General features: G+C 38.6%; 2 protein-coding genes across 3 annotated transcripts in view; one reads left to right on the top strand and one right to left on the bottom strand.

Moving 5' to 3' along the window:
- LOC144469997 (uncharacterized) overlaps window positions 1-18,076 on the top strand; it is a 33,040-nt gene extending 14,964 nt beyond the window's left edge. The window contains exons 2-5 of the mRNA XM_078180756.1: window positions 13,701-13,844; window positions 15,444-15,745; window positions 16,190-16,446; window positions 16,940-18,076. Of these exons, the coding sequence (XP_078036882.1) occupies window positions 13,701-13,844; window positions 15,444-15,745; window positions 16,190-16,446; window positions 16,940-17,693 (1,457 nt within the window). The 3' untranslated portion in view covers window positions 17,694-18,076. The remainder of the gene's footprint in view (window positions 1-13,700; window positions 13,845-15,443; window positions 15,746-16,189; window positions 16,447-16,939) is intronic.
- A 356-nt stretch (window positions 18,077-18,432) lies between these two features.
- LOC144469826 (ATP-dependent RNA helicase DDX24) lies at window positions 18,433-21,578 on the bottom strand. 2 transcript variants are annotated; one of them, XM_078180494.1, is made up of 9 exons: window positions 21,304-21,578; window positions 20,462-21,229; window positions 20,174-20,319; window positions 19,793-20,082; window positions 19,489-19,711; window positions 19,325-19,436; window positions 19,120-19,237; window positions 18,868-19,045; window positions 18,433-18,802 (listed from the first exon to the last, which is right to left on the bottom strand). In XM_078180494.1, exons 1-9 carry the CDS (start codon window positions 21,487-21,489, stop codon window positions 18,448-18,450), a joined length of 2,376 nt encoding a protein of 791 aa, XP_078036620.1. In that variant the 5' UTR covers window positions 21,490-21,578; the 3' UTR covers window positions 18,433-18,447. The 2 variants fall into 2 exon arrangements, with proteins under 2 accessions (XP_078036620.1, XP_078036621.1); XM_078180495.1 differs by having other exon boundaries at window positions 20,462-21,226.
- Between the last annotated feature and the right edge of the window lie 211 nt (window positions 21,579-21,789).

Here is a 21,789-nt window from a genome sequence, read left to right as displayed (position 1 = left end):
CAGTAGATGCGCATGTTTCATAAACCACCCTGTATAAATTAAAAACAATCTTCCGCGAAAAATATTTAATTTCACGAAATAGTGGCTCGAGTGGTTCCGCCATTGCGTTCGAACGTTTACGGTCGTTCAAAGAAACGCCACGTTCTCTCGCAGCTAATATTGTTATCCTGTTAAATGTTTCTATGAAACGCTCGCGAGATAAAGACTTTAGTATCGGCCGGCAGACAAAGCTATTCGGTTACGCCGCACGGTAGACAATGCGAACGGGGAGTTTTACGGGGATGTGAACTAGGCACAAGGCTCCGTAGAAAATCACCGGCGTCGGGGTCTTATAGAAAATGGTTTCGGAGAAACTATTTCAAATTGCAGCCGGCAATCCGGGCGAAACCAGAATGGGGTCCTAAAAAGAAGCGAACGTCCACCTGGGAATACCGGCAATGAAATCTTATGGTGCTTTCAGATACGAAAGCGTCAGATTTTTAAAAATATTTGTCCTTCTTGTAAATTCGTCCTAGTCGTCCTAATTTTAAATATATATATGTATATGTAGAGAGTTTTGTTTAAAACAAGGGCAATTAAATATCACCTTTAATAGTGACGTTAGAAAAAAATGATGTATAATGCTTTTAATATTTTTTTATTGCACTGTGATGACGTTATTTAAAAATATTTGTCTCTCTTCTAGACCCACGCAATTAATTTTAATTTTAAATATATTGAGGGTTTTGTTTAAAACAAAGGCAAGTGAATATCCTCTTTAATAGCGATATTAGAAATAAGATCATTTATAATACGGTGCGAAAGATTGTTCTTTTTGGAGGAATATTTTTTTATTGCACTACGTAGAATATATAATAACTATATAATAACTATATGATATAAATATATATATATAACGTTAAATATATTTGAACATGTACCATGATTTTGAAATCGTCTTGGACTCCGAAGGTTGTTTCATGATCAGGTTATCGGTGAAACTTAAAATATTATATGCAAAATAATGAAAGAAGAATCAAAATTATGTAACATGGTACACATTAACATTTACCTACAGCAAACGAAGAAAAATGATGATACCATGAATAATGAACTTAAACATCGCATTTAAAATATAATTATTTCCTACTACACGTTACCACCGATCTAAGACGTAAACGACGACGAAGCTTGCAACATTAACATATCCCTGTTACTAAATAAGCATTACAACAACGAAGAAAACACGTAGCCACGGAGCTCGATCCGCAAGAAAATGTAGTCAACTAGCAAGCGAGCGAGTCGAAGACGTTTAAAAATCGGTGATCCCAAAGAGAAGATAGCATCTGGAGCTGCCAGGGCCATTGTCCATTTCATTGAAGAAGAAGGGGGGGGGGTCTCCTTTCACGGGCCGTAGAAAAATCTGAATCGGAATTAATTCTCTCGAAGAGGGTTACAATGTGACGTGGGGGCCCCCCACCCCCTCGCGGGCGCACCTGGATCACGCGAACATCTGGCTCTCCCCGGAGGGGTAACAACCTGGAGCAACAGTTTCCCCTCGCCCCCGCGTGGTCCTCGAGACCATTTACAGTTCCTAGTCAAAGACGACGACGCGGCACGGGCACGGCTTTATTCGCGAAGTCCCTGAACGTCGTGGCGCGGACACGTGCCGCGAAACGCGTTCCGTTTCGCAACGCGTCGGTGCCTTGCACGCGGCCGCCGCTAATACGTCATTTTCGGCTCGACGGAGGAAAAATCCGCGTTGAGTCACTTCGATCCGCTCTCACCATGTCGAAGAAAGCGCACCGCGCGTCCTGTTTCGCGGGACACACCGGGAAACAACGTTGTTCGCAGCCTTGTGCCGGGATTTTCACTTTTCCTTCGCCGAGTCCGTTAACCCCTTGACGCGCTTCAACGAGTCGGACTGGTGACGGAGATTTCTATTAATGTTCTGTTAACCCCTTGCATACTCTAATAACGAGTCAGACTTGTGATAAAGATTCGACGCAGGGTCTACTATGTATGAATATTATTAATTTCTTTTACAAGTGAAATGAAATTGAATTTTTCTGTCATCAAAGCATGGAAACGGAAGACAATGGAAGACAGTGGAAGAAACAGAATTTATCTGGTCTTTTTAGAGACGGTATTAAGGGTGGATAAGCGCTAATTAACGCAGCATGAAAGGAGTCGTAGTTTAACTTTAAATGAGAATTTGATTCGCTTGTCTTCAGTAATTATTCGTTACATGATATATAATGCAGGTGTCGTTGCATAAAAGAAAACAAACTCTGTTCATTATTTTTTCACCCTTTGCACTTGGAGCCACTTTAACTGTAAATCTGAAATAATTGTTCTGGTTCGTGGATATTTCCATTCTATTTAACAAAATCAATTTTTATGCCTACAAAATTGATTCCAACAGTTTAACTACCTGATGAATTTTTTAAATCTAAACCTTATTGTTACAAAAATTATTTTGCAACGTAATAGAATAATTTTAGCGGTGCCTCAGAGTCACCACTCGAGTGCAAAGGGTTAAAGTATAAATACACGTAACACAGTGATATTTTTTAACTTGACATAAAACTAGATAAATATCTTCGGTGGTTGAGACACATGACCGCGAAGAATAAACAATAGATCCGCAATGGATGTTTCCCCGAAGTTTCCCGGTGATGAACGTCGCCTCCTAACCCGTCCCAAAGAAATTGCCAGTAAAGCCGCAAGATTTCGCACGAAGATGCGAAATTCATTGAGCGTCACCATGGAAGACGTCGATAAAACGAGCGATCCAGAAACCACATTGTGCCCGATGCTGACAATGACTTTGAGAGCGGTGCCGGTCCATTCTCAGGGCGAGGAGCGGGTCGTTTTGAATAATTAATCAAATTGCCGTATAATTAGATAATTAAACGTCGTAACGTTGCGGACCGCGCACCGTAATTAAACGTCGAGGAAGCTGGCCGGAGGGGAAGCAGCAGCAGCAACAACCACACGGCTTGCGTCGTCTCGCCGTCCTCTTCCCTTCGTCCGCTTTTCCATGAACTTTTCCGTGCGCTTCCTCCGGCGGATACAAGGGTCTCTCTCTCTCTCTCTCTCTCTCTCTCTCTCTCTCTCTCTTCTTTGATTGCGATCTGAACGGAGCGGGTCGCATTTAACTATGTCGAATGCGCGTGGAAATGGAAAGTGGAGGAAGAAGCTCTTGTGTAATTCTTCGCTGATTACGAGGAGCAGCGACGAGGTTGCGTCGTTCCTTTTCCGGAGTACACGGTTCTCGAGCATCCCGAGACCAGCCATTCTGGCAAAACACACGCGCGCGCGGTTCGAGAAATCTCAGTTAATTCTCTCTCTCTCTCTCTCCCTCTCGCGCGCGGAATATCAGGTCCCCCCATGTTCGTTCTTTTTAAGCGGATCATCGTTCCCAAGCCGCAACAATCGTTCGAGGTTTTCCATGAGTATTCATCGGCGAACCGATCCCCGATCCCGATAATACGAAACGGAACGGTTCATTTCCATTCCGAGTAGGTGTTTCGCGGCTGTTGAATAAGTTATTCGTTGAAGTCCCGGCTGGAAAAGGGAAAGCCGTGTGGAAATGGCACGGTTGTTAATTAACGCGCCGCCGCCGCCGCCTTTTTGCCGGGCTGTGTGCGAAATTCAAATTGTTGAATCAATTATTTGCTTAACAGGCGCGTAATGACGCGGCCGTGTCGCAATACGGCGTTTCGATTGCGCTGGAAGGATGCGACTATTGGCAAATCATCCGACTTTTCTTGGGCTCTGTAGCAGGCGCCGTTGCAGACGAGATTATGGTTGCGATGCTTTTCGTGCTTCTTTATGCGCGCGTTTCGTAAAAGCTGAAATTTTGTATTTCGATTCGTGAGCTCTACTTTACTGATTTGATTTTATTGCGAACAGAATTGTTTATAGTATATGTCGAAATTATTGTGAGATGTATTATATATAGCGTATATGAAAATTATTATGTATAGTTATAGATAAGATTTTTCGTCCAATAATCAATCCAATGATTCAAGTGCAATGATCTCGAAACTTAATCACTTGCACTGTGATTCACTTTTTTTTTAAGTAATTGACACATTCACACGTTCTGTTAATTAACACTTATCCTTCCTTAATACTTTTTCCTTCATAGGACCACACAATTTCTGTTTCTTGCATTAACAAACACTGAACGCCTTAAAGACGTCCATTTTAGGTCTGAGCGTCCTATTGTGAAAACTATTCTATTCAAACTTATGCTTATGAATTAAGTTACAACATTTGCTTCATTTATTCGATTTAAATGGTCATTTATTTTCTTTTTGCACTTTATTGACTGTTACAAAGTCAAGTGGTTTTCATTAAAAATTTGTTAGATTCTAGTCTAATAGAACATCACTTGTCAATGTACTTTTCATGTTTTCCATAATGATTCCACGTGTACACATAATTTCTTCTACCGAGCTTAGGTATTAAAATTTAATTTAATTATACTACTATAAGGATTTTAAGTGGTATATTTTGAGGATTGAATTTAAAGTATTATATTATTATACTGAAATTAAATTTTACTACTGTGCAAATGTAGTGACTCTCCATCGGTTTTTTATAGAATTAATGAATTTAATATGTATATTTTAGATAAATAAATGAACAAGTAAATAATAAATAAATATATAAATAGCCGAGAAAGCATTAATAATAAATAAGCAAGTGAATAAGCTGGCAAATAAGCAAAGAAATAAGCAAGTAAATAAGCAAACAACTAAGCAAATAACTAAGCAAATAACTAAGCAAATAACTAAGCTAATAAATAAGGAAATAACTAAGCTAATAAATAAGCAAATAACTAAGCAAATAACTAAGCAAATAACTAAGCTAATAAATAAGCAAATAACTAAGCAAGTAAATAAGCAAATAACTAAGCAAGTAAATAAGCAAATAACTAAGCAAATAACTAAGCAAAGAGATAAGCAAATAACTAAGCAAGCAAATAAGCAACTAACTAAGCAAATAAATAAATCTGCGACCGCAGCGAGACCGCGTTGGCGTGCTACACCCTTAAATCGCTCCAAAAAAGGCAAGGGCTCCGAAAGTTCGGATCAGAGCGAGGCGGGGGGTGGGCGGAGGGGGGAGGGGGGCACACTATCATGCGCCGCGGACCATGGAAAAAAGACACCGTTGCCGAAATGCATTCTCCGTGTTGGCGTACCCATATCAAAGACAAATTCTATGGCAGAGGGTGGGTTGGAGGATGGGGGATGGGGGCGAGAGGTAGAGCCAGCTTGGCCGAAGATTTAGGTCTCCCCACGGATAGAGGATCGTTCCGTAGTCGGGAGAGAGAAAAAGAGAGAGAGAGAGAGAGAGGAGAGCCCCGGCATTCCAGAACGAACGATCGGCGCGCTCTTCGCTGGTTGCGCCCGTTAAAAGGCCGAGGGGATTCGAGGCGCAGCTTGCGTGCATTCGCATCGGGGCGGCATTCTTAAATCAATTAGCGACAACCAAAAGAACCAGCCGACCTTCGGTCAGCCAACCAACTCGGCTACCGCGTGTGTCCCCGTTGCTGCGGCGCGCGAGCTGCTATTTACCGCCGCCAGGACGTACCGCACGCTACATCCTCACGAACTTTGGAACAGTTTTTGCGCCCGCGCCAAAACACACCGCCCCATTTCCCTTCCTACCGAACACATAGATCCGCGCGCGCGCGCCTGCGCCGCGTCCTTTGTCCTCCTGCGAGCAGCGGGAGACCACCAACTGCGAGAACACGATGCGGGCCCCCCCTGATTCCACGCTTCCATTTTCTAAACTAACTCTTTCTCTGACTCTCTCTCTCTCTCTCTCTCTCTCTCTCTCTCTCTCTCTCTCTCTCTCTCTCTCTCTCTCTCTCTCTCTCTCTCTCTCTGTCTCTCTCTCTCTTTCTTTCTCTTTCTCTTTCTCTCTCTATCTGACATGCAACCTCGCGTACAGCCGGTAGTTTAACCTCTTGATCCTGCGCGTTGGTTATACCGGTGGCGATTTATTGGGTATGTAATTCGAGTTGCAGATTTATCGTAATGAGCGGGCCCGGCGTCTCCCCGCGGAACCCGTGTTCTTTCGCAGGCTGGGAGATATAGAACTCGTCTGCCAACCCTTTGTTTCCTGAAGTATTTCCAAAATTTATTTCTAGGGAGTTCGTGATTATATTTTGAAGCCTTCGAATCCGAAAATCATAAGGTTCAAAGTAGTATTAGAGGTTTTATGCATTAATTGTTGAATATTAAAAGCGAGGATTTATTTATATTCTTCTATTTATATATACGTCAATTGTTGAATATTAAAAGCGAGGATTTAATGATATTCTTCTATTTATATATACATCAATTGTTGAATATTAAAAGCGAGGATTTATTTATATTCTTCTATGTATGTATACCATATCTTGATAATTAAATAGTTCGACTATTAACGATTTAATTAGCAAGAGATGGTGAGTTCAATATTGCACAAAAATATAGCAAAAATCAAAAACTTTAATTTTAATTAGATAGTTCGACTATTAACGATTTAATTAGCAAAAGATTCAAATTGCACAAGAATCTAACGAAAATCAAAAACAGTGTTCAATATTCGCCGAAATTATTGACACTGTATTGTAAAATATTTATCACCGATTTAAAGCACAAGAGATACCTGAAACAAATGTTATATCATTGTTCAATAAACGTAACGATTCGATAGTTCTTGAATTACGCAATCTAAAAATTAAATAAACGAAAAAATAAGCGCATATCAACGGAAACTGTAATCCATATCAACCTTATCCCCTGGGAGAATATAAAAATGAACATAAAAGTACGAGAGAAGCCTAATACACAGCCCGGTCCGTACGAACGTTTAAAGCGACCGTAAAAGGCTAAAAGCGACCATAATTGCCGTGCGCGTCGCGCGGTCCGGGTTGCCCGAAAGAAGTTCGGAAACGAACGAAACTAACTGGACAGCGTATTACGCGCGGATTACTTTACGATCGGCAAAACGAAATTGGCGAGACGGGCCCCGGAGCGTAAAAATTGACGTTTGCCAGTAAATCACGCGCAAGTATACAACACGCCTATCGCTCTGGTACGTTGTTAACATTCGCGGTCCTTATTCGCGAAGACACGCGCGGCACGGCTCTGCCCGTTACGAATGACATAACGGCAACTTCTTCCGATCTCGCGCCAGGCCGGAGAAAACGAGGCAAAACAGAGGAGATGTAATACCATCGGCCGGACTGCAGTAATACCTGGAAGAAGATTGATATTTCGTTTCTTTCGGGCGATCGTTGTGGTCGATTCCTGGATCTCGCGAAGGGGAAGGAGGGGGGGGACAAATCGAGCGAACCGACAAAACAGGGAGCACGGATGATGGACTAGTCTCTACCCGGGAGCGGATATTTGCGAAACCGTTCGAACGATCGAAACGACGGGCAACGGTTCCCTTAAACCCGATTCACAGTTGCGCGAGCGAAGAGGATTAAAAACGAAGCGAAGAAATAATAATAATGATGATGATCAGTTAAATGACGTTGATATATATTCTTCCCAAGTTCTCCACCTTTCTAATTATCAATCGTTTAGAATGCCTCCCACCAGTTAAGTCATATTTGTTCATTATACATGTAATTTTGTGAACGTTAAGGTATTAATAACATTAGGTATTGATCGATTAATATGAATATTATATGATAATACACTAGTCATATTAATCTTAGCACTTAATACAGTGTATACTTAATATTCAGCAAGTTTTGCATAATTTTCGTGGATGAACATCCATACTCCAATAATTACTAAATAAAAAAACAACGAAGATAATCAAATAAGTCACCCAATAGCAACAAAATGAGTCAAGAAATTACAGAGCAACGTTCAACAAGATTCCCATTTCAATAAACGCCAGAAGAGTTCCTACGGTTGCTTCGTTACGGGGGGGGGGGGAGAAGATCCCATTGTCTCCGCGAATAGATTAAACAGAAGCGGCAATAACTTGTTACTTCCGGTCCCGCTGGTCCGACAAACACCGACCAGGTACTAGTACGCGACCAATTATGGCCAGAAGAAAAGCGGACAGTTTCCGGCGTGTTCCACTGGAAATTGCGTGTGGCATTCATTGAGGGGCCGTTGCGGCGAGAGAGGAACGTGCCGATGTCATCCACCGCGAAGTACCGGTTCGAGTCAAAAGACTCGATTCTATAACCTTTCAAATCGGCTTAGAGCATAAACGCGTGCACACGGGGTTTTCCGAATGCGGTGACTGAATGGACCGATTAAACGGTGATCGTGCAGTTTGTCTGCCTGACGCGTCACGCACTATTCTGGGCGTGGTGTCGCCATTTTATCATTTGCAGAGGTCAGTTGAATGGTCGGCAATGCTGCTACTTTGAGCAGTACACAATTTTCTTTATTTTATTTTAATATTTTAATTCTTTATTTTTCTTTAATTCGCGAAGTAGACTGCTTTAGAAATAAAATTAATTCTGGAGCCACCCTCTTTCATTTTTTGGCGAAAGTGACGTCGCGGGGTTGCGAGTGAGTTAACATAAAACTTCGATAATCGAAATATGATATGAATATGATATGAATATGATATGAATATGGTATGAATATGATATGCAGATAATATGAATATGATATGAATATGATATGAATACAATATGAATACAATAAGGATACGATATGAATATGATATGAATACAATATGAATACAATAAGGATACGATATGAATATGATATGAATATAATTAGAATATATTATAATATGAATATAAAACCAATTTAATATGAATATCATAAGAATAATCATATTCATATCATTAATATGAATATAATATGAACACAATATAAATATGAGATGAATATAATAAGGATATGATATGAATCTGATATGAATATAATATGAATACAATATGAATATGAGATGAATATAATATGAATATGATATGAATATAATTAGAATATAATATGAATATAATTAGAATATAATATGAATATCATAAGAATAATCATATTCATATTATTAATATGAATATAATATGGATATGATATTCATATAATATGACTATAATTAGAATATAATGCGAATATAATTAGAGTATAATACGAATATAAGTTACGAATATATGAATATCGTATGAATAATCATATTCATATCATTAACATGAATATAATAAAATATAACCTAACATAATATAATGCGATCTAATAAAACACCACACGAACGAAAAGCAACCCAGCGCACATTTTGGAAATTACAAGCACATGTACCGAGTATAAACCACCATGTATATAACCGTTTAAAATAGTTAATTCCGAGACCGTTTCAACCCCTGTCGCGGCGCATGTCTCGTCATTACGTTAATCCCAGCGGCCGTGTAATAACCAATCGCCGGCGAGCGATTAGAATAAATTAAATATAGAATCGTTCCCGGTGTAGTATCAGCTGGCCCACCCCTTTCTTGTCCAGTCGGGCGGCGCCCGAGCCCGCCGCGCCCAGCGGAGCGCAATTAGTCAAATCTCGGTGGCGCATCTCGCGTGGCGTCTATATAACAACAAGAGATAACGCGAGACAATTTTCTATGCATAACGCGTATCGTTTCGGTCGGCCGATACGGGGCCCACACACCGTATATTCAACGACGCGCGCGGTTAACTATAATTTAAAAGCATCCCGTTTAGATTTCTTCTCACGTTACTCGTTACTTATCGCGCGCCAACTCCGAAAAGGGCCCGGTCGTTCCTTTGAGCGCGCGCGCGCGCTCACGGGGGCCCTCGGGAGACCGTAATATAATTCAGTGCCTCTCTCTCTCTCTCTCTCTCTCTCTCAATCTCTTTCTCTCTCTCCCTCTCTCTCTCTCTCTCTCTCAATCTCTTCTCTCTCGTTCCCCGGCGAGGTGTGTCTTTCGGGGCCCCCTGGACGACGTATACCGCACGAATTACTTGCACGTAATATACTGCGAAACAAAGCCCGTTAACGTCACGAAACGGTAAGCTGCACGGTATTTTGTTTAGTGTCCCGTAACTTATACTGTCCACGGACGACTTTGTAACAGCCAGGGTAATTGAGTACTCGTACGGAACGACGGCTAATACCGACCGGGGACCCACGTTTTTATGCCGTGGCACGGACAATGTCGAACGTAAATCTGCGGTTCGTTCGGAGCGATATCTGAAAATACCCCGCGCGTCAGATTTATGCCGGCGATCGGCCGCGCCGGCGCGCAACCTTCTGCCGAAGTATCACCAAAAGACGATACCGTGACTTTAGCACGACACACCCACTGCCTATGGGTACTATAACCGGCTAATCACTGGATACTCTAGACGCATTTTATTGGGCTGTGATAGGCTAACGAGGGAACTGTTTTTTATTTGTTTCCTGGAGGATTTAGTTATTATTTTAAATATTTTACTATAGTGATTTTCAATAATATTTGGTCACTAGTAACTTTGGCTTCTACGCCCCGTGTTTGAATATATTAAATTAAATATATATTTTACACGATTTTGTGATATGTCTATAGTATGTGCTTTCATTGTTTCAATTTTCATGACCGAATTCCCTTTATGGGGATGAACTGTATATGTACAAGATATGTCATGTATAAGGTATAATACGACTTATTACCTTTATTCATTAATGCGTTTGAAGAAATTTATAGAATTAAAATAACAGTATTGATGTAATATAGAAAGAATCAACAGCAATTTAATTTTAGAAATTTCCTCAGATACATTAGCTAATTAAGATAACAAATTACATTTACAAGTGTCTTATAAGTGACCGTTCAGCTCTACAAACTGAAGCCGGTCATTCAAGTTTATTATCATCAGATTTAGATTAATATTATTATTTTATTATTATTTATTAGGATTTCGTCACTGCTATCAATAATATTATGCATTAGCTAACATGATCTACATATCTAGTTGATGGAAACAGCCGACAAAGTCAAGGTTAATAAACCAGAATTACTCAGATATTCCGTGAACTAAGAAACAAAATATTTTATCACAATAAAAGCTGAAGTGAAATTTTCTACTGCTAGATACAACTTTTATAAAACAATTTGCATTAATGAACATGCAAATTATCATTAATTGAGAAATAGACAAATGTTTAAAAATGACAGTCTATTTAGATTATATTACGTGCTGCACTGCTAGAAATTAAAACGATTTCTTATACCGTTTCAAAAAACACCATAGAAAATACAGGATAACTTGCAGTAAATACTATTGTCTACATTGAAACGACGCTAAACGTCGCCAGACACGGACGCAGCGTTTTTTGTCACCGCAACATCCTCGCGCTCAAAATTACGTGCCCGTAATTTATACTACAACTGAATATGATCGCCGCATTTCATTAGCATAATCTTCATAAATCCTTGGATGAAGCTTTTATCACGCGTGTAAGTATACTCAGCCCTCTTCTCTCGTTTCATTCTTGTTGGACAACACGGCCGGGGAAAGGGAGTATATTTCGAAAGAAGTATCGAAAAATGAGCATCCTCCGCTTTACTACGTACGGCGCTGCATGTAGTTAGGCGCGTTTGAAAATAACGAACACTTGTATTTTGTATTTAAAATATTCAAACGTCGGAGCCCCGGGGGAAGGTTCTCCGCGTACAATGTTATCCTGGAACCTAAATGATCGTTGTAGCGCGAAATTTTAATAATATTTATGCAATAAATTTTTAAAATCGTCCAACAAGAAATTATACGTCAAATTAGATATTTGCAGCGTGCGAAATTTTACATTAACTTTGATATAATCCAAATGATCGATGTGTAAAATTTTACATTGTACAAATAGTTAATATTTAATTAAAAGTTTCACCAATTACAAAATAATACAATCTATTATTTTAAAGGCTTTCGATTCGTCCCATTAAATATTACTGTTCGACGCGTCGACGTTTTAATAATCTCAGGGATACTTTAAAATGTCGATAAATCGAAGCTAAGAAAATATATTGCAAAAAATATTCAATTAATTCGCGGAATTAAAATCGACGGAAAGAGAACGAGCGCGAAAGAGATTTGACGCCACTTACACCTTTCCCTTGCGCCATTATGGTGCCCCTTCGTCCAGGATAGCGCGTTCGATAGTAATTTACAACTACTTTGACTTGATAATTTAATGCGAGTGCACGCCGCAGAAGCGGATTATTTCTTCGCTTTATGAAGAACAGTTTAGATCACCATTTTGTTGCTGACATTATCCAGTCGTTCACTCCGTCATCCATTATTCATAACGCGACCCGACGCTCGACAAATTCATCAAACTTTCCATGCGAGGAAAATTTCTGTAAACTAGTAAAGCAGTACTGAAAGTAGCTGTATATTACCCTTTAATAAAGTACAACTAAAATGTAACTTATGGAGTGTAAATAACACCGTCCAACAAATTGGAACTATTTTTTGTCTTTTAGTAATTATTGTAGAGCGTCATTTTGCTAAACACACAAATTCAAAAACCATATTGCTGTATCATTTTCGAAAACCACGAGTTTTGGCACTGTAATATTAATATCGTAATTTTTATACACAATAATATTGATATTACAATTTTATTATATTATAATATTTATATTACAATTTTATTATATTATAATATTTATATTACAATTTTATTGTACTATAGTATTAATATTACAATTTTATTGTACTATAGTATTAATATTACAATTTTATTGTACTATAGTATTAATATTACAATTTATAGAATGAGTAATGATGACCAGTAAATAATTAAAATTTATAATGAAATCAATAGATCCTTTTTGCTAAATTCTAAGCTAATTATTTACGTGAAATCTACAATATTGCAATATTATTACGCTTAATGAGTCGGCTTGAAATACCTTATTCACCTTCCTTTAAACACGCAATCTCACATGTACTTGACAAAGCGAATTAACTCTTTAATTGCATAACGAATAGGATTAAATATAAAGTATTACAATGAACACTAAATGTCACTTCCTCCATTATAAATTCCATAGATGCATCAGCGATAAGTTCCGATTGAATATCATTACTCACCGAGTAATTGAGAAGTAAAATTTGCATTCAATTGTAGAAAGTACTATTCTAGCACGCCTAACGCGTCCGCAACGGGCATGCCTTTAAACGTTATAATGGGAATCGTGAACTCTGTCTGCCGAGTTTGTTTACGTAATTCTAATTGATTTGCTCGGTGTGCAACTATTATAACCGCGCGATTTATTTTCCGATTTGGAGGACGGTGAAAGTTCAAGAACTTATATCATCCGGCAAACGTAACAATCAATTATTCGCGGTAACCTGTGTACGCCTAAAACAATCTTACAAAATTACAATCTAACAAAATTAAAAAAAAAGTTTGAGTCAAAAAAAAAATTGTAAGTTAAACATTTCGGTATGTATTATAAACTATCTATGTTGCCAACACCATATAATCCTACCAGTTAAATATTGTTTTCATAGATTTTAATCGATAGATTTGAGTATATGCTAAAATTGTTTAATTAAACTCCACGAGTATATAGAACATATTTATGTAAATATATTTAATATCTAAATCAAGAAGAAAATTTTGGTGCACGAAAGTTCCGCCCCTATGCAAAAATACGTGATGATTGAATTTGTGAAAAATGCAAAATGCTGTAACGTTTTATAGAATTTGCAAAACTGACTCTTTGTTTCTCCTAATTTCAGGGTGGTTTTCTGTGATATCCGGCGGCAGCACTACAGGCAGCGCACGAGTCTATAGAAGAGTAGATTCTCTAGTACGAGCCGGAGTGCCCGCGTTTCTTTTAGCGGCGCCGTTGAGAGCGTACATTTTAACGCACTCAAAAATGGGTAAGCTAATTACTCGACTAAACAATACACCGACGTGAAGAGTAACTCTTGCCCGCAAGCTGTGATTTACTGCCTGCTAAATGACTACCTCTTACGTCACCGTATTTAAAAAAAAAAGAAAAAAACAGTCAACGATCTGTATCTTTCTGAATCATAAACCACCGGTTTTATGAATCGTAAATGGATTGCGGCCTTCCAAGTACATTTTAAACATCTCCGCGAGCCAATTTACAGAAAGTGAAAGGTCAAAAGGAAAGCCCTTCAACATTGCAAAGAAGACGAGAAGCTGAGTTAATTTTTCTCCACGTGGAATTTTCAAATATTTTGAACACTAAATGTATATAAAATTCACGATGTAGGTATAAACGAATAATATTAATTCATAAGAAATTGCAAATATTGTACCTAATTTCAATTATCATATTATCCATACCATGGTACGAAAAGTCCAAAAACTACTTGTGGAGAAATAATTAATCTTGGAGAATAATTTAAAGTTAAAATTTAAAAAGTGTCTTTCAACACCACGTAATAGAAATATTATTAAAAAAAATCGCGAATGTAGACGAATCACGAAATATAGTAATCAGTACGCAACAATGAATAAAAAAGGAAAGCAACGTTTTTGTAAAAATCTAAAGCGCAATTAAAGAACAAGATGAGGAAACAAGAACGAATATAAAACGAGACGAGAAAAAGAAGCCGAGATGTTGAAAACTGCTGAAGAAAAGGAAAAGGATTGGCGTTCTTAGATGGCACTGAAAGCGCGCTAAACGAATCGAAAAAAAAAACATGAGAGACGCTAATGAGAAATTGAAATCGAGGATAAGAAATCGAGAATAAGTGAAAACACTTGTAAAGCAGAAAAGCTCGACAAGAACCACCGAGACTCGAGAGGGATTGGAAGGAAAGAGTGGCATAATAATAATAATACGCGCAAATGTATGCTATAGCTGATAATATCGAGAAACGATGTTCTTGACCCAAATGCATACAGATGGCGTGCAAAACCTGACTCGGTAAAAAGAGAAACACACGAGGAATGCGTAAATCACGCGTTTCTGGCGGAAACGGAAAATTAAATAGACTATGTTACAGTAATAATGCACGGAACGCTGATAAAGGAAGCACATGAAACGTCGACGTTCCTGCCATTATTTGTCACATAAATCGATCGAGCTTTTGCGTTAGAATGCCTAGATCAGATAAATAGAAAGGAAACTTGTTGAGAAAATTATACTGTGTAACGCAGTAAATTGAAATATTTTTTTAATTTATACATAGATACGATAATTGAAATAAAATTGATTTATAAACAAAATTATTCGTGAATAAATATAGATCATTATACACGTATGTATACGCCTGTAAACAAAATTCAGCTATATTAAAAGGCACGAACACCTGTGAAACTACTGAGCACCTGTAACCATACTGAAATTATTTAGCTAGGGTAGATATCACAGTTATCGCGCCTGTTTTAATTTCCAAGATTAGAAACGTATAGAGAAATTAAAGTCTGATACATAAATTGATGACCTATTTTTTACTATTAACACGGTAATAACAGTAAAAGAAACATTATCGATTTGCTTTCAGAAAATGGCAACCTAAGAGCTCATTACACGAAAACCACTATCAGAGCGGGCGAGATTCTGCGACTGATAGCGGTCTTCCAGGACACGAGGAAATGCAGCACGGTGTCCTTCGGGATTTCGGGTAGCTCATCGGAGAAGGATCAATACGCCCAGTGTTTAGATCCGCATGGTCGCGAGGTGTTCGCACCGTTATCGGCGAGGGGCGAGTTCTACGCCATTTGCCAGAACGGAAGCATCGACACCGGAAGCGACGCCGTGCTGTACAAAGTACAACACCTTGCGAAAAGACAGCTACCTCTCAGGGTGAGCATCCTTGTGCTTCGTTCACGAGGACGAAAAATTCCTGCTCTCAGTTACCCCTCCTACTGGCTCAATTTGGTTGCAACCCCTTTTATTATGAGAAGCTGTAATTAATCACAATTTGGTAACCTTGTTACTCCATAATTGAAGAAAGATAAAAGACTAAAAAATAATATATAGATATTGCAATATTAATTATGCAAAGTATATCACTTGGATATCGATATAAAAAATGGTATTGATTATAGCGTTGTTTAAAGAATCGACCGAGACTGAAAGTCTTCAAAAAGTGTCCCTCTTTATTAATATAATAACAATAATAATTATATTATAATAATAACTGTAATATTAATTATAGTTATATTTATAATTCGACCAACCCCCACACAACAATATTTAAAAAATTTTTTAAAATGACAATTCTAATCGGTGACTCCTGATTACCAGGTTCGTTTGATAGCTGGTCCACTTCCGATTCCCTTGCCAAGAGAATATGGCGGTTTGATGGAACTGGAAAGCTCGACTCGAGGACCGATCGTTTTAGGATGCATCGTACCGGAAAGACCCGTGCACAACCCTGAAATGCTCGAGCTCGTGGTAACCGGAAGTGGTGCGCCACGAGTGAGGAGGGCGAGACTAGGCTACCCGTCGGAAGCTAGGCTGCTGGCTTCGCCAAAAATGCAACGGTTATTGTCTGCCTGCAGGTACTTTTACATGTCATCAATAATATGTAGTAATTTCTTATTCGTACCGTAATGGAAAAAGTATTAGTTAAATAACTATTATACAAAATCATTACACCAAATCGAAATAATTTTGAAATTTTTAAACAAAGCGGAAAGATTCAGCACGATACAAATAGATCTTCGATTATCTTTCGATATTAGAATACTCTCGTCATTTAAACTACTCGTTTAAACGCGATTATATTATAATAACTGTTTAGCCTAATCTTCCAACTAATCGGATCCGTCATCTGAACACCCATATCCCGGTTCGGTTCTCACAGCCGAGATCCCGCGAGATATCTCTGAAACGTTCGAAGTTGTTTGAATAATCTGATACAGAAAATCGTATATCTCAGGCGATCGCATTAATATACCGTAGAATGTCCCGTATCGCCGTAATATTCGAAAGACGTTCGAACCATTTGAAAATATGCGATTCTATGTAGTTCAACCTGTTTTACCACTTCAGCCGTGCCGTCGGTGATCGGGCAACGGAACCGAGAGTGGCACCTCTGAAGCTGCACCCGACCGGCGACAGCCTGAAGGAGATGCATCTGAAGAAGATCAAGCCGAAGCCGGAAACGACGAAGCCGATCCTGCAGAGCCTGAAGGACGGGCTGGAGCATCTGAAGAAGAGCACCGTCCGCGAGAAGAGTCAGACGAGGCAGAACTGTCGGAACGGATTCCTGGAGCGGATCTCGAAGCTGGCGCAGGGCGGCCGCAGCCGGAACCCGGCGAAGAAGTCGGCCTCGTTCACGTTCGCGGTGAAGCCGGAAGTGGCGATCAGGTGCCAGGAGCGCTACTCCAGCCTAGAGCCGGAAACTACCTCTAACCAGAGTCACTCGAACTCGTCCAAGCAACCTGTACAAAGATCCGTCTCCACGAGCATTTTGGAGATGCCGGCAAGCAGCGTCGAGCTGCAGCCGAACTACTCACGCGTCAGGGACAGCCTGACGCCCGTGCCATCCCTTCCAAAATTAACCAGGACCAAAGCTGACGACATTTACGCGGAGATCTGCGAGAACGCGGCTGCCCAAGTTCAAAAGTGTCCTGGTAGCCACGTGATGGCCAGGATCAAGATCGTGGTGAAAGGGCGCGACTCGGCCGTCGAGCTGCCGGCCAGGATCGGCAACGACCGATACATGAACTCGATGGTGACGAACGAGCGGATCGACTCGATTATCAGCACGGAGGACGAAGTTATATACAATACGGTGTTCTGACCGTGAAGTGTTTTATTATTATAAGGAAACCGGCTGTGTTTGATGATCGAGGAACCTCGTTGATCGCTGCGATCATCGTCCAATCGAATCTGTATTATATTATTATAATAAATCCCACGGAACTTATATGTAATATCGTAGAAGCGATAATGATTGCATGACATACCTCTGCCATACGTACTAACAATCGCAGCGAGATCGGTTTGTCCTTCGAGGAAGGCTCAACCACTCTGGTTGTTTCTAAAATAAGTATTTTTTTCTTTTTATTTTCGTTCTCATTGGACACCGTTTAATTACCGAACAAATTACTTTAACCGATTCACTTTATAGTCGCGTCGACTTCCTCGGCGCTGAATAGCCGCGCGTGTTATTTTAACAATGTACAAACGAATCGCAGATTTCTGACTTTCCGAAGACGTATATTTTATGTAAAACGTGAAGATATTACGCATTAATGAAATTTTACATTTTCCTATGCGAGACGAATTCAGGAAATAATGAAGGGGGCTGTGAGAATGAAAACCGAGTGGAAATTAATCGTTGAAATTGTAATCGAGATCGCACGCGGCGTTACGCGTTTCTGGTCAGTAAATGAAGTCGCTAAACTATCTCTTTTCGTGACGCGGTCGTTTATTGAAAAATTGAGATGGCTCTATTTAAAACTCGTTCCAGTTGATGTGATACAGAATATAAAGAATTACGTAGGAAACCGAATGTAAGCAATAAACTAGATACATACAAGTATGCGAAATATTTATTTCCGTTTATTTTCCCTAATCGAAGGAGCGTGCGCCGTTTTCTTCGTTCTGTTGCGTTTTAAGTTTTTCTTTTTACTTTTTAACATTTTATTCTTCAACATTGTCTTCTTTCTACTAGATTGTTTGTTTCTTTCCTTCTGTTTCTGAGGAATTTCCTCTATGACCTTTTTCATTATATTAACAGCTTTTTCGTTGTCATCAACTAACGTGAATTCCATATTCGTATCTAGATATTTCCCAGAAAATCCTTTTGGAAACAGTGGTTTCGATAAGAGAGATTCTAAATGGCGTCTTTTTATTTTTAACTGATGCTTCAGATTTGCCATTTCTCTTGATTCCGATTCTAATTCCCTACAAAATTAAATTATTAGAATCTAGAAAATTTATTGACGTTTCACAACTACGTTCGAACTCACTCATCGTCCTCGTCTAAAAGCAAATCCATCTCCTCCACCGCTTTCAGTAACCAGCCCTTCTTTGAAGTATCCCTACGACATTTTAATTCCAATTGATCAATAGCTCTAGCAATATCAACTCTTTCTTTCACTGCGACAAGCAGTCTGTCAATTATCGGAAATACGGGTAAGTCCTCCGCTGTAATAAAAGTAACTGTGTCAGTACCCGATCGGGAATTATATCATACAATAGCGTCGATTTAACACACGTACTGCGTTCGAGGGTTTTACACAATTTAGTATAGTACTGTTTCTCGGACGGTTCCATCATAAGAACTGTCAGACCTTCCTTCTGAGCTCTTGCAGTTCTACCACTTCTATGTACATAGCTCTATAAATTGTTAAATAAAAATATCAAAAAATTAGAAAATCTTGTCGACTTCTACCTATCTTATTCATTACAGACATTTGAACGAACCTCGCTTGTTCTAGGCACTTGATAATGTATAACATGTTCTACATTTGGTATATCTAAACCTCTTGCAGCTACATCCGTAGCTATCAATAATCCATTCTCGTCTGCCTGAAATCTTTATTTCCAATAATTATCTAAAGACATTAGTTTTATTCGAATTCCATTACCTCTCAAGATTTTTCAGTCGCTGCCGTTGTTGCATGCTGGCATGCAGCGGCAGAGGTCTACAACTCAGTATACCAAAAAGAGTAGCCAAACGTTTCACGCAACCGATGCTATTGCAAAACACTAGCGTCCTTCCAGCGTATCTTTTCAAAAAGTAATAAAGATAATAATCCTTATGATCTATCGTGCACACTATTCTACATTCTGTCAAATTACTGGCGGTACCTATAACGGAATCGTATTTGTTCGTTTTAACATACTATATTAATCATAGTAGTGTCGTCTATTTAACTTAAATATGCAAACCTGATTCCTTCGTAATGTCAACAATCTTTGGATTTTTTATTCCAATTAAATCTATAAAGTTTTGTAATTTTTGTCCTGACGTTAACTTAGATATTCTACTCCTAGAATTCTTTCTCTTCTTCCGTAAATGCTCTGGAACGTCGTGCACCATAGTTAATGTAGCAGAAAAGACAAATGTTTGTCGCTTTTCTAACAGATTTTTGTTCAAATTTATCTTTTCCAATAGTTGCTGTAGTTCTTGGAAATGACCTCTTTCTAACATTCTATCCGTTTCATCAATAACTAAGTACCTGACATATATATTATATCATTTTAATAGAATTTTCATCAGGTATTAGTTTTGATAGGTAACTTTGTTAACATTACTTATATATAACTTACTTAATGGAATCCACTTGATTCAGATGGGGATTACCCATCTGAATCAATTCCCATAATCGTCCAGGTGTAGCAATTACAATTTCTGGACCCTTACTCAATACTCTTTCCTGTTTAACTTCTGCCATTCCACCTAATACAACTGCTATCTAAATAATATATGATTAATAGTTTAACGTATAATACGATTTAAAATTGTGTGCATTTCAAAGACTCAAGTTACTGAGGATTGATTAAATAATAAAATCATACATAATAGGAGTATTTTCAATATTTTGAGAGCACACTTACTTTAATATCAGTATATTTAGCTGCTTTAGTTAAATGATTTTTTATTTGAATAGCTAATTCACGAGTTGGCGTTAAAATCAACGCATACAAAGGTTTCTGTGCATAATTCTTAGGCTTACTAATTTCTATATCATTGATTACTCGTACGCAACCAATGTTATTTTTATCAACATCATTATCCTCTTCGTAATCAGACTCAGAAGAACTGTTATCAGTTTCTGCAGCTTCACTTTCTGTAGTTTTACTTTCTGAACAAGTCCAACCTTTATTTCTAGTTTTATTACCCAGTTTCTTTAGAGAATTATCACCAGGCTCAACGATTGATTTATTTTTTAACTCTAAAATGCCATTTATTATGGGAATTCCAAAAGCTAATGTTTTCCCACTACCTGTCTCAGCGGCACCTAGTATGTCTCTACGGCCCAATATTGCCGGTGGCAACGTTAACATCTGAATAGTTGTAGGTGAATAAAACTGTTGATCTTCTAACGCTTTTATTATTGGTTTGGGTACTCCTAATACACTCCAAGCTTGCATGTTAAAATTGTCTACCTCATTTTCACTATCACTTTGGCTATGAAATTCACTTTCTTTGTCAGATTTCAAATTTAAATCAACATTTCCATTTGCTTTTGTTACTATCTTTTTCTTTTTCTTAATGGTACTGTTTTTATGGTTTCTTGGCTTTGCTTTCTTAAGTTTTGGTTCACTATCATCTATGGCATCTTCTTGCCATCCATTTAAATTCTTACGTTTTAAAGACACCTGCTACATAAACAAATCTTAAAATTAGGTTACGTTAGTATTTGTGTTAACAAAAAGAAACACATCTTTATATTTACCTTATCTTGACTGGTTTTACTTCTTACGTTAGAAATTACAATTTTTCTCTTATTGTTTTTCTTCTCTAATTTATAATCAGTTAATTCTTCTACACCGATTAAACCATCGACACCGCCAGAAAATACGGAACCGTCTAATGTTAGAGGTTTCCAACCATTTAAATCACTTTGTTTTACTTGTGGCATTGTCACTTACGTTTCACTTAACGTAAAAGTAAACGTCTGATAAATAAAAAATTGTATACTCCGCATGTATATAACCTAACTCGACAGATAGCAAAACCACGTGGAATGAAAGCGGTTCATTAATAGATCCTACTCCAGCACACCTTCAGAGACTGCAATCCGATATCTTAGCGAGGGTCAATATAGAAATTTTCATTGTTCTGATTGGTTGGCAATTTATTCGTGAGATAGTGCTGCCCTCGCAGCAAAAGCGGGATCAGTACAACTACATGTGGAGCCGGCGCGCCACGCGGCGCGAAA

This window comes from Augochlora pura, chromosome 5 (assembly GCF_028453695.1).
Source record: "Augochlora pura isolate Apur16 chromosome 5, APUR_v2.2.1, whole genome shotgun sequence".
Taxonomy (NCBI): domain Eukaryota; kingdom Metazoa; phylum Arthropoda; class Insecta; order Hymenoptera; family Halictidae; genus Augochlora; species Augochlora pura.
This window is presented reverse-complemented; position numbering and strand designations above follow the sequence as displayed.